The sequence below is a fragment of the Dioscorea cayenensis genome, chromosome 5 (assembly GCF_009730915.1).
Source record: "Dioscorea cayenensis subsp. rotundata cultivar TDr96_F1 chromosome 5, TDr96_F1_v2_PseudoChromosome.rev07_lg8_w22 25.fasta, whole genome shotgun sequence".
Lineage (NCBI taxonomy): Eukaryota > Viridiplantae > Streptophyta > Magnoliopsida > Dioscoreales > Dioscoreaceae > Dioscorea > Dioscorea cayenensis.
The window spans coordinates 17828660-17841724 of record NC_052475.1 but is presented as its reverse complement, the minus strand read 5'-3'; the positions used below and the strand labels follow the sequence as shown (position 1 = coordinate 17841724).

The 13065-nt window shown below is 35.5% G+C and overlaps 2 protein-coding genes across 5 annotated transcripts; one reads left to right on the top strand and one right to left on the bottom strand.

The window, feature by feature from the left end:
* Window positions 1–2658: 2658 nt before the first annotated feature.
* On the top strand, window positions 2659–8737 carry LOC120262225 (YTH domain-containing protein ECT3-like). Of its 4 annotated transcripts, none has more exons than XR_005536727.1 (8): window positions 2659–2746; window positions 4034–4369; window positions 5055–5573; window positions 6495–6707; window positions 6947–7126; window positions 7525–7669; window positions 8024–8070; window positions 8575–8737. XR_005536727.1 is itself a non-coding variant. In XM_039270306.1 (7 exons), exons 1-6 carry the CDS (start codon window positions 2696–2698, stop codon window positions 7654–7656), a joined length of 1431 nt encoding a protein of 476 aa, XP_039126240.1. In that variant the 5' UTR covers window positions 2659–2695; the 3' UTR covers window positions 7657–7669; window positions 8024–8554. The 4 variants fall into 4 exon arrangements, 2 of the variants coding, with proteins under 2 accessions (XP_039126240.1, XP_039126239.1); XR_005536726.1 differs by lacking the exon at window positions 8575–8737 and adding an exon at window positions 8364–8552; XM_039270306.1 differs by lacking the exon at window positions 8575–8737 and having other exon boundaries at window positions 8024–8554.
* Window positions 8738–9835: 1098 nt separating this feature from the next.
* On the bottom strand, window positions 9836–12781 carry LOC120261640 (serine/threonine-protein kinase-like protein CCR4). The gene is given in 2 exon segments (XM_039269600.1): window positions 9836–11453; window positions 11455–12781. Coding segments are annotated over 2 exon segments (2361 nt in total). The 5' UTR covers window positions 12358–12781; the 3' UTR covers window positions 9836–9995.
* Window positions 12782–13065: the final 284 nt, after the last annotated feature.

Genomic DNA, 13065 nt, shown 5'->3' with positions numbered 1-13065 from the left:
TCTTGTTTTTATAAAGCAAATAGATTTTGATTCTTTAATGATCCACATCACTCATGGCTCTATTGTAACAAAAGGTTTCTTTTTAATGTAGAAAACCCCGTATCAATAATTATGATATTACTTATGGACAATTTTTTGATATTTTGTTCATTCGCAACAAAATATAAGTAATTTGTTTTTAATTAACCCTTATCAAAAGACTCTTGAACCTCTTTTACTCCAGGGATAGTTTGAATCGTATAGGAATAATGATTAATTTTAGCGTGCCTTGTATTTATAAGGAACTTGAAAAAAAATTCAAAAAGTAAAAAAGAAATTTTTTTTTGAGTTTTAAGAGTTTTGAGTAATAATTTGTGCTAACTTAATGAATAGTAGTTGAATTATTTCATTTTTTTTCTATTGCAAATGTTTAAAATCATATTTTCTTAATTAATTTAAGAAATAATAACTATTGTTTGGAAACATAAGAAACACGAATCATGATAATCTTATATAGATTAATAAAGTAAAGATGGTTTCCAAAGAACTAATAGCTCAACAGCATGGCGTCACTTGCTTAGAAACAACTTACATAGACTAATATCAGAGGTGCATTAAGATTAGGATTTCTCCTGATTCCTAGGAGTTAAAAGTAAGTTGATTTTTGTCTAAAGCTACTAAATTGATAAAAAAAAAAAAGATAAATTCCAAAAAGATTTTTTTTTTCATGAAAACATAAATTGAGAACAGTTAAAAAATAATAGGAATTTTAAACTTTTTTGCAAGGTTGTCAGACCCGGCCCGGGCATTGACCCGGTTGAGTCTAGGGGTCAGGGGTCGATGGGTTCAACCGGATCGAACCGGGGTTGAACCGGGGTCAATAATAAAATATTAAAAAAAATATTATAATAATTAATAATGATAAAAACATAATTTAACTTATATTTTAATAATTAAAAAACATAATTATTTTAATTTATATCTTTTTCTCGTTATTTTTTTAAAAATATTTAAAAACATAATGAGTTTAATATTCAAAAATTTTTAGTTTAATATATAGATTTTTTTAAAAAAATATAAAAATATTAAAAAACCCTAATCCAAGTCCCAAGACTTTAATCCCGGACTCACAAAAATTCAAAAACAAAATTTAAAAATACAATCTGTCTCTCCCCGTCTCTCTCTTTCTCATTTACTTGCCGCCCCTTCGACTCAATCTCTCTCTCTCTCTCTCTCTCTCTCTCTCTCTCGTCTCTCTCTCTCTCCCTCGATCTCGATCTAACTCTCTTCCGCTCTCTTCCGCTCTCTTCCATCTCCCTCTCTCCCTCGCGATCTAACTCTCTTCCGTCTCTTCCATCTCCCTCGCAATTGCCGCCGTCTCTCTTCCATCTCCTTTAGCTGCGGGGCATCTCTTCCACCCACCGTGACCTTTTTTTTTTAATTTATTTTTTTAAAACTTGTTATCCCAAGCGCTCGGGCCAATGGATTGCGTAAACCGGCCCGTTCACGGTCGAACCGGCCGGTTCACGGTCGAACCGGCCGGGTCATTAAATTAATACCTAGTTTTTTTACACCCGGTTCAAAAGCCATGCCCGGACCGGTCACATGGCTCGGCTCCCGTTTTTTTCCGTTGAACCAAATGCCGGTCCCGTCTAACAACCTTGCTTTTTTGTTTTTAAGTCCAGAATTAGAAAATAAGTTTAAATCGAAATGAAAAATTTAAATTTTAAATATCTTTTATTGATATTTAAAAGGTTTTAATTAAAAAGTTATGGTATTATAATAATTATCATTAGATATTCACATGCGTAAGTACTTCTCAATTACTAAATATAAATATTATCCACAAACAATTTTAAGATTTTATAATGTTCTAAATTTTCAAACTTCTGTTTTTCTTACTTTCTAAAATGATTTTGGATAGAAATTTAGAAGTTCAATTATCGCTTCAACTCCAAGCTATCCATTCAAACACTCTAGCCTAAACGAGCTATATAATCATCTCATTACTGCTAACCTTCCACATTCGAACTTGGCGAAGCTCATCTAACCATGAACAATTTGACTCCGGTCTAGGCTAAGCATAGCCAACCTCTTACAAGATCACATACCCTGATGAGCTTGTATGAGGAGGGTGAACAATATTAATGTGCTTGCTTTTATCTCTATAAGTTAATTCAAGGTCGCACAAGTTCACTGTTACAAAAAGACAAGAACCAGACTTCCAGACTAGTGTAATGGCACGAAGTCAACTATCTAGCAAGAAATTTCAGATAATCAGATCATAAATAATAGGTATAATTCTCTAAACAGTTCTTTTTTTTTTTTTCAAATTTATCTTTTAAGTTTCTTTATTTTAAACCATAATGTTTCAGTTCCCATAAATTCTAGTCTTAAACTCTTAAAAAGAGCAATTGACATGACTCATTTAAAAACAGTAAATGGATTAAAAAATTATAATTTAAAATGAGAAACTTTTAAGCTTGAAAAAGTTTAAAGACTATACTTAAATAATAATAATAATAATAATAATAATTCAATCCTTTTAATCTAATTCAATTTAAAGGAATAAATAAATAAATAAATTGTATAAGATGTCCATGCACTCGCATCATTTGGTTCTGGCCTCCATCTGACCGTTCGATCTTCATCGTGCGGCAAAGATTGATTCAGTGGCAAGTCCTAGTGTCTTTATGAAGCACTCCTATGATTTTCCATGCGGTTGTCGAAAGCTCGAGAAAGGGGAGGAGCGAAATCAAGACTCCAGGTTGATTTTCTAGGTTTTTCTTTGAAATTACTGATTTAGTGTGTTGATATTTGGTGTCTCGTTGAATCCTTCACAATTAATGTTCAATGGCATTGTTTTAGTGATGTGATTGATTCTGAAGCGAGTGTTTTTGGTTTGGGATTGAAAATTTTTGGTCTTTTCCTTTCAAAGTTGTTACTTTTTGTTTGGCAACTTTTTCTATGTGTTTTTGTTTGTTTCTCGAAGATAGTGTCCTTGTGTATGTAGTTTAATTGTTCTATTATCTTTGAGAATGGTCAAAATGGTATTTTTATAGAATTTTGTCACTAGGTTTTTATTTGGGGATAAGATGTTGTTTTTAATTATATTTACTTGTGCTGAGACAATGTAAAATTTTTAGGTTTATAAAATGATGTGCAGTAAAGAATGCTAGAAATTATGGAAAGTGATATGTAAAGGGTTAGAATGGGTGTTAAATTTAGAATCAGTTTCAGTGTCATTGATTTGCTAGCATGTTGAATCCAATTTATTCATTAATTTTCTGGATTTGTTTAAAGTGGAAGATTTATGCATTTGGAATAGAAAATGTTGTATTTATGCTGTGCCAAATTAAGTTAAAATGCATACTGAAATTTATGAATTTGAGTAAACATATATTTTCTTTAAATCACTATGCTTTTTCTTAGAAAAGAAAACAAAATTCAAACTCAGCAGCATTTTTGTTCATTCTTACCCTCAACATTAATGGTTTTAGTCACTGCATTTGTTAGTATTTAATTGTTCTACAAGCAAGCTTTGCCAACTTCCCTTCTGAGGCTGTTTTATGTTTTATGTTCTATGTGCAGCCAGTTCAAAATTTTAGCATTAGTCTGCATTGTGTACAACGTGGAATTTGACAGCCAAGTTTATACCCTGTTTAATTGATTTGCTTATCCCTTGTTTTTTTGTGAAGCCTTCCCAAAGGGGCTAGTGTTTCTAATTAGCAAGAGTTTCCATGCAGAAGTGGTTATCTGCTGTTGTTAAGAATTTAGCCTTATTTTTGTGCTACATTCATTAGTTTACTTTGGTATTTTGTACTTTGGCGCTTATTCATTGATTATGTAGATAGATCATATTAGTCTTAGACCTGAATTTGTATGGATTGCAAGGGTTATCACTTCTATTAGCCAGGTGGGTCATTGACAAAGATGAGCTATTAATGAAATGCCAGTCATCAGCTTTTTAAACTGGGACGAAATTCATTGCTCAGTTTCATTTCCTGGGAGTTGAGACAGTTAATATTTGGTTTTTTTGATGGTATCTTCTCAGGCTAACTTAACCAAGGTTTGCTGCAACACATATGCTTTAGGGGAGACAATGGCTGTTTCAGGACAGTCTGATGACTTAGAGACATGCTTCTCTTCAGTTCAACATGTTCAACATACTGCTGTTCGTGGATCAGGATCAAATAATGCCATTTTTCAAGAATCAAGATTAGATGTTAGAAATGACCAATCTGGATCCAAAAATTCCTGTGGTGTGAGACGCAATGGTTTTGTACGGCATCCTGTCACTGCATTAAATGAACGTGGCATAGAGTATAGGAAGTCAAAATCTAGTGCTGATGTCAACTTGATTATTCCTTTTAATCCAAAGCCTCATGTGGTGAGTTCCTCATCTAATTTTCATGGTCAATCTGTTAAGCCTGAGAGCAAAGTAGAGTATTTCTTTCTCAAACTCCATCATGATTGTTAAATTTCATATAAAATGGTATACAAATACACATTCTCTTGATTTTTATTGAAACATGCACCTAATAAATGGTTTGGTCTTATCATCTTAAACTTGTAGTTGTAAGAGCCATTGTTGGGCCTTCAAACCATTATTTGCTTAAAAAATTCTGTCATCAAATACTGCTCTTGTATTTATGTTTAAGAGCCTGACTTTGCTCATACAAGCTATGTTCTTCCTTTTGAATGGTACTTTATTTCTTTTGGATGAGTAAGGTTTCACAAAGAATTCCATGTCTTGTTTTCTGATATTGGCATTGGGTGGAAGATTATCTTTTTTGAACTTTTTACTTTAGGACCCATTAATGCAGTTAATTTTCTCATTTACTTGGTTAGGTACAACCATTTGTGGCCTCAATTAGCCATATAATAAGCAATTATACCATTGAAAAAAATGTATTCACCAATAATTTGGTTTTGAAAGATGAAAAAAATAAAGTTGTTTATTTACATATTCAATATTTAAGGTGCTTCTTTAAATAAAAGCACGCTGATTCATATTGCTTGCCACTTCCATGTTAAATTTGGTTTTTAATTATTCTAACATACTTCTGTTTCAGATAAGTCAAATAAATTCTGAAGTTCATCATTTTGCTAATCGGTATAGTCAGTTGGGAAGGATTCCTCCATGCACTAATCAGGGCCAGGATATGTTTTCTGTTAGACACAATCCTGGGCAGTTCAGGTCTACAAGACAGGCAGCTGACAATAAATCTTGCTTTAAGATGTCTGGGAATTATAGTTCCTATGTTGTCGACGATGAAGCCTCGACAATACAAGCTCGTGGTCCTCGGTTCAATAAATCTGAGAGCTATGTGGTTGCTTCTGAAAAAACAAATATTTTGGGTTTTTCTATTTGCAGAGACAATTTTAACAAGTCAGACTTTCAAACCAAGTATGAGCAAGCATTATTCTTTATGATAAAGTCATATTGTGAAGACAACATTCATAAAAGCATTAAATATAGTGTCTGGTCAAGTACTCCATATGGGAACAAGAAGCTAGAAGATGCATACCAAAATGCAGAGGCAGAATCAAGAGTGAATGGTAAAATATGTCCAATTTTCCTTTTCTTCTCGGTGAGTCATAATATATGTCATATAAATTTATAATCACAACTTTGTATGCATAAAAATAAGCTGTTTAACCCTTCCTTTTTCACTAGAGTTATCACATCTCTATCCATTTTGATTTTGTTAGAGGACAGTATTTTCAACATTTTTTTTTTGGAAAATTTAATGGTTTTACTTGTAGGTTCTAGTATAATTGTTCATTAATTTCCGCCAAGAGTAATTATGCATTGTCTACATTCTATTTGCAATAATAATAATTCTAGTATAATAAGAACATGATTCCGAGTAAGAAATAGTATATGTTTGATGCCACAGTTCATAATGTTGTGCAGAAGTGCATCTGGGAGAAAAATCGGTACAATCCATAAACTAAACCTATGGGACATTCTTTTACCTTGCTCCTTGCTCTTATCTTCCAGAAACTTAGACCATTCTTATAGGTATCCTAATGCCAGATATCACTATTTACCTTAGGTTGTCTTCATATACTTACATTTAACATGAATTGTTTTTATTTGGGTTCTTATGATAGCACTTCTATCAGTTTTCCAGCACTTGATTCTTTATTCTATTAATTTCTGAGCTTATCTCGGTATTGTCATGCCTTTTTATCTCTTGAGTTTCCAACACATTTTTCTTTGAGGCATTTTAATATTTCCTCTACCCTTTTTGATGTGGAAACAAATTTTACTATGAAATTTGTAATTCTCTCAAAGCTTCAATCTTGCATTTTGTAATGGTCGAAAGTGTAAAAATACTATTTTATCCACTATAATGATTTATTGTCTTGGAATAATCAAAATATGGCATGAAATATACCAGTTTTTATGTTTCTATTGCAATGATGCTCCGCTCTATGCATGGGAAATTTATAATTTTACACTTGTATTTTTCATTTTGGGTTTCTTTGTTTTCTATTTAATACAGGTTAATTCTAGTGGGCAATTTGTTGGCGTGGCTGAGATGGTAGGGCCAGTTGATTTCAAGAAAAACTTGGATTTTTGGCAGCAAAACGGGCGGGGTGGCTTTTTTCCAGTAAAATGGCACATAATAAAGGATATTCCTAACAGGCACTTCAAGAATATTACCCTTGAGAACAATGATAACAAAGTTGTGACCTTTAGTAGGGATACTCAGGAGGTACCTACTTTTTTTTCATCGGATTCTCTATCTACAATATTTGATTTACAGTTATTCTGAAAGGCATTCAACACCCTCACCCAAGAAAAACAAAGAAAGAAAACTAGCAATAGCAACGATCACCATTTATGTTCATGTAACCCTTGTTATGTAAAATTTTATGTATTTGATATCTGGAATTTGAGTTTGTTCATTTCATTATGCTAGGTAGTATCATTGATGTACTGTTTCTTTTGCAGATAGGTCTTCCACAAGGTCTGAACATGCTGAATATTATGAAAGCTTATCCCTTGACAACATCAATCTTAGATGACTTTGATTTCTATGAAAACCGGGAGAAGTCACTCTATAAAGCAAAGAGCAGTGAGCCAGTAATGCTTCGATCAGGAGTTGGATTTTATAAGGAGGAAACTTCCCTGGTGACGTTATTCTTAACACATTACTTTTCTTCTGAGTTGAATTATGAAAGCAAATTGAACCTGTAGGATCTTTTATTTATTTTAAACCTTGTAATTCCATGTCTAGTAATTTACTATTATATTTTCCACTATCAGCCTTGTAGTCATTTCTGGAAGTTCGGATAAGATTAATTTAGGTGTCATTGTTATAAAACATTTCCTAGAGAACCGCATCCATCACTCTTATATTTTTGCCTTGTCTGAGACATGCAGGTTCCAAAATTCTTTTTAGGCCCACAAAGAACTTTGTCTAATCTATTGATGGCTCTAGTTAATTAGATCTTCCAAATTTCCTTCCTTTTGACAAAAGTGGCAATATAATAATATATATTAAAAACAAATTCTTTTGAACTCTGCAGAATAATCTAGAAAGAAGTTTTGAGAAGTTGGATGTGTGTGCAAGGCCCAATAGAACCTCTATCTGTCAGAAGTCTTCATTTGATTTTCGTACAAGAAACCTTCCATTCAATTCTCAGTTAGGGAACAAATGACAATCTAGAACAGGTTTGTTTCCATGAAATAATATTTTTGTTTATTTTCTCTATTTGTCTGTATCTCATTTTACTTGACACTTGAATGTTTCAGGACTGCTTGTACTGGTTGCATTTATTGATTCTCCACTTGCTGATTCTTCCCTAGTTTGGGGAAATTAATCAAAAATTAATTTGTTTCCAAACTGTCTGCATTCCATAATATCTAGAGATTTGGATGAAGGTTGTTTTATAGTGCTATTGAATATATTTGTAACTAGTCTTGCTTGAAATAACTAAAGTGACATTCTGTACTCTTGTTCCTCTACATTCCATTGAGGTGGCAAACACATTTCGGACATTTGATTTTGTCGGGCAATGCCTGCAGGTGTTTGCTCCGCAACTGCACATTCAAGCACATTTGAAAGCGTGATGGTAAATACTTGATGAACCCTTAATTTGAGTTTTATGATCCTATTTTTTGATACAAATGTCAGCAGTCTTAATCACACACTTGTATTGATTGCGTTCCGATTAAACTTGTTAGATTTATTGGAATATTTATGCAAGGGAGAAATAGCATTAGAATGGTTCATTGTCAGGATACAAAGTCAGGACAGTATCAATTAGCTTAGTGTGACAAAAGTACTTGGAGTTTGAATGGTTGTTAAACAATTCAGTATTAATCTTTAATGTTGAAGACTCCTGATACACTTTTATTTTCATAGTTTTTCTGTCTAGAAAGCAAACAAAAATTACAGACAAAACTAGAATACGAGAAAGTCTTCGATAAGTGATGGGCAGTAGCTTTCCTACCAGACAGGTTGACCTTTATATCAGAGTTCTCTACCACCAACCATTTATCAACTGCCAAAGTGTTTTAATTTTCCATTACTATGAATGTAGAATTAATTATACAGGTGTTAATTAATTATGCAGGTGTTTTGTGCTTGTGAATTACTCATTGTTTTGGCTACATCTTCTAATGAATGAGATTGTGTCCTTCTCTGGAATTCCTTAGATTGCAAGTAATGAAACACAATAATTTTATTTTCTTTTCTTTTCTTTCATAGTTTGGCAAACTTGGAAGTTTATTTGGTTGTAATTAATATCATCTGTGGTCTAATTAAGTTGGGTTTTACAAGTAAGCAATTTGATCTTGTTTATTGGAGTTGGATGCAAGTTGATTAATTATTTTAATATGAAAATATGAATATATATATAAAAAAAAATTCAATATTTATTCAAAGTGATATTTATATTGGTTTTGTATAATAATTTTTAAGATAAATAAAATTAATATTCTATAATAAAGTATAATTTTTTTTATTATTTTAATATTTGATTGGTGAACTTCAAGCAGTTTTCCATAGCCTTTATTACCATATAAATAAAGGTGAAAGTACTATTTTTATTTTTATTATTTATACATGATAAATAGTATGGATATAAGATAAAAATAAAAATAAAAAATATTATCCAAGAGTATACGGAATAATTGGGTGTGGATTAGTTATTACTCAATTTACATTACTAGCCAATAACTTTTGTACAACTACGCAACAAGGCAATCAATTAAGTTAGGTACTTAGTTATTCACTCTATAAAAATAATTCTCCATACGGTCAAGTGAATTAGGTAGTTGCTTATTCAAAATTATTAATAATTCCAAATACACAGTCAACCCTTCAATTTGTTGGCTGTTTTCCATTTTCATAGTTAATAAATAACCATCTTTATTTACTTTTAATTTTTTGCATTTATAATTTATAATTTTTGAAATTATATTTTATTCTCCTAGCTATTACTCTCATGTATAAAAATATCAAGAGTATTTGTGTTATATTTGAGAAAAAAAAACCATAATTTGCAAATACAATTTTTAGAGGGGTATGATAGTAATAAACATGAGGAAATTGCTTGTGTACCCCCCATAGAATGGTTAATTGCTAATTTGCTCTTAAAATTTTTATATTTATTTATTTGTTTTTAAAAATATAAAATTATAAGATTATGTCTATTAAAAAAAAAAAAAGACTCCGTGACTGGCGTGGCCGAATCGGTGTCATAGCCCACCAACGGGAGTTGGTATAACCGCACTAAACCACGGTTTCATTGACTTACTATAATATATATATATATATATATTAAAAAAAAAAATTTAAAAAATTAAATATCAAAATAAGAAATTCAAATAAACCCCTCACATTCCTACAAATTTTTTATAGCACAACTTATAACCAATCCACCATCCCATCCTCCCCTCAAATGATTCAAATCAATAAAAATTACACAAAACCCCCTCAATAATTAAAAAAAAAATCTAAAAATTTTCAACCAAAACATTCACACGTGTGAATTCACACGGACCGTGTGGTGGACGACCGAGACAACGTCGGCTCCGGCGGCACGGCCGCCGTGACGGCGCGCTCCAGCGCGGCCACGACCTCAGTCATCGTCGGCCGGTACCGGCCTTCAAGGCTGACACAATCAGCGGCGAGGTATCCGACGTACGTCACCGCTTCGATCTCGGTCGGCGATGGCGGTGGGAGCTTTTGGTCGAGCACCTTGTGGACATGGTCGGCGACGATGTGCGGCACGGCGAACTCCACGACATTGCGCGGCGTCGAGCTCTCCTCGTACCGGTGGATCACTTTGCAACCCGAGAGCAACTCGAGAAGAACAACGCCGAAGCTGTAGACATCGCTCTTGGCAGTGAGGTTCTGGAGACGATAGTACTCGGGATCCATATACCCGACGGTGCCGGCGGTGTGGAGGGATTCTTCAGGCGATGATTCGTCGTTGAGGTTCATCAACGAGAGGCCAAAGTCTGAAACTTTGGCCGTCCATGAATCATCGAGCAAGATGTTCGACGATTTGATGTCGCGGTGGATGATGGGCGGGACGGCGTAGCTGTGCAAGTACTCGATCCCGCGCGCGGCGTCAAGGGCGACACGGAGACGCGTCGACCACGAGGATAGTTCGGAGCCGGCGAGCTTGTGGAGGTGGTCGTGGAGGGAGCCATTGGGCATGAACTCGTAGACGAGAACGCGCTCATGGTGTTCGACGCAATACCCCAGTAAACGAACCAAGTTTTTATGGTTGACGCGCGAGAGCAGGGCCAGTTCGGAGAGAAAGGCGTACTCTTTGTCTTTGGTTCTGCGCGGAGGGAGAGAAGTTGAGGTCGATGCGCGCGCTTCGGCGCGCTTGATGGCGACCGTGCGGCCATCGCTGAGAGTGGCGCGGTACACCGTGCCGTAGCCTCCTGAGCCAAGCTTGTTCTCTCTGGAGAAGCCATTGGTGGCTGCTAACAGTGCTTGGAGGGGAAATTCCTCAATGTATGAGCCATGGTTTTTGCTTAACAGTTCGGTGAGACGTTGGTTTGTTGGTAACTCTGGTCTTGGTTGATTCCCCGGCCGGGGCCGGGGCCGGACGTCGGAATTGTGAATGCGGCCACTCTTGTTTGATAATCGGTATAATGTGTAACAAGCTATCGCGGCTATACTGATGGCAGTTGCAACAGAGCCGGCGATTATTAGAACAATTGTTGTTCTTTTCGTGCCACTGACCTTATGATCCGGATTGGTTGTGTTATTGTTTGATGGTGATGCCGGTGATGATGGTGGTGCTAGTGGTGGCGGTGATGATGGTTGTACTGGTAAGGCAAAGGATGGTTGAATACATTGCTCACAGATAGTAGTTCCGTCGAGACAAATAGTCTGATAATCCGGCAAATACCCACAAGAACAATTAGAGACTGAAATCGGCTGGCAAGCTGCTGGCAGAGCTCTTGGATAAACAAAATGTTTGGTGAGAAACAAATGGGCTCCCCCAACACATCAGTGAAAAATTAGACCTCAAAACTCCACAGAAAGCATTGCCTTTGGCTTCAATAGACATAAACTGCTGGTTCACAAGATCTCCCGGCAACTCAATTTCATCTCCCCAGCAAGAAACTGTTCCATTGGTGATCAGCATGCATGTCCTGTTGTCGTCGCCGAGCGCCACTGCCTGAACATTCTCAGCCAACACTTTTGTTTCTTGCTCATTGCTTGGATCTCCAGCTGTCCAACAATGAAGCTCTTTGGAAACAGAGATGGCACAAGCATGTCGCGTGCCGGCGGCGACTTGAGTGAAGTTGCCAAGAACAACTCTATTCTCTTCTCCGCCGAAGCACTGCACGTCACCGCAATCCAACAACCCGCAGAGAAAATCCCCGCCGACCGCGATGTCTTTGAATTTCATGTCAGAAGGGATAGAAATATTATTCCAGCGCCAGCAGCTGATTTTTCCGGTGTCATCACGAAGACCGCAAACATGGCTGTTGCCAGAGGCCAGCTTGCCAAGCACTGGACCAATGTAGACTCTCTTCGAATCAAACTCCGGAGAAGTCTGATGAGTGAAATCCCACCAGCGCATCACCGAGGTATTAGGAGAGGACGAAGATGAGGATGAAAGCGAAGAAAGAGCACATAAAAAGCCATCACCAGCAGCAATGGCTGAGTAGTAAGCTCCCTTGGAAGAAGGATAGGAATGGATGATGCCATAGGGGAAGGCTGTGCAGTTCAAGTCATATGAAGAAGTTGAAGGCAGAAGAGCACAAACTATGGTTGTGTTTTTTACATGAGAGATGGCTATAGTTGACAGAGGAGAAGAGAAGGTAGTAGAAGAGAACAAGAAGAAGAAGAAGAAGAAGAAGAGGAGGAATGAAGGAGGAGACATTGAAGAATGGATATGAATGAGAGAGATGAGTGGAATTTTTTCATTGTATCAAAGAGGAAGAGGAGGAGGATGAGAAGAAGAAGAATAGAAGATGGTGTGGAAGATAGTTGGAGGACCAAAAGAATGAATGGTTTTGATGTTGTTGTTGTAGTTGTATATTGAGTTACTTTTTGGGAAATAGGAAACGGAGAGAGATAGAGAGGAGACGCGGTGGAGAGATGACTGAGGACTTGGTCTTTGGTTTTGAATTGCTTCCATGGGCTTCTTCTTCTTCTTCTTCTTTGGAATCTTGGAATGATCTTTCTTTCTGCCGGTTGAACTATGGTTTCTAATTTGTTTGTTTTTTAGTGTATGAACTCTCAACTGCCTCATCTCTCTGACCTCCTTCTATTTTTATTTTTACAATGTGAATAAATTATTTTAAATCCACAGCTCTTTTTATTTTTACAATGTGAATAAATTATTTTAAATCCACAGCTTTTTATTTCATTGCTGTTTCTTTATTATTATTATTATTATTTTAATTTAACCATGAGTTTCTTCTATTCATATAAATGTATGTATAGATGTATGATTTGGATAGCAATTGATGAAGAAGAAAGGAAGGTATGGAATTTTATTGGAGATGTGAAAAGGTGTGGTTGGTTGAGTGGATATTTTCAACAAGGTGATGAGTGGAGGAAGATGGGAATACATATCCAAAGAGAG

What these genes read in the sequence shown, in the direction of transcription:
- LOC120262225 (XM_039270306.1), top strand. Translation starts at nt 2,696, where the DNA reads ATGCGGTTGTCGAAAGCTCGAGAAAGGGGAGGAGCGAAATCAAGACTC. An exon ending in TTAATCCAAAGCCTCATGTG is followed by an intron (nt 4,370 to 5,054) that starts GTGAGTTCCTCA and finishes CTTCTGTTTCAG; the next exon opens with ATAAGTCAAATAAATTCTGA. An exon ending in ATAAGGAGGAAACTTCCCTG is followed by an intron (nt 7,127 to 7,524) that starts GTGACGTTATTC and finishes TGAACTCTGCAG; the next exon opens with AATAATCTAGAAAGAAGTTT.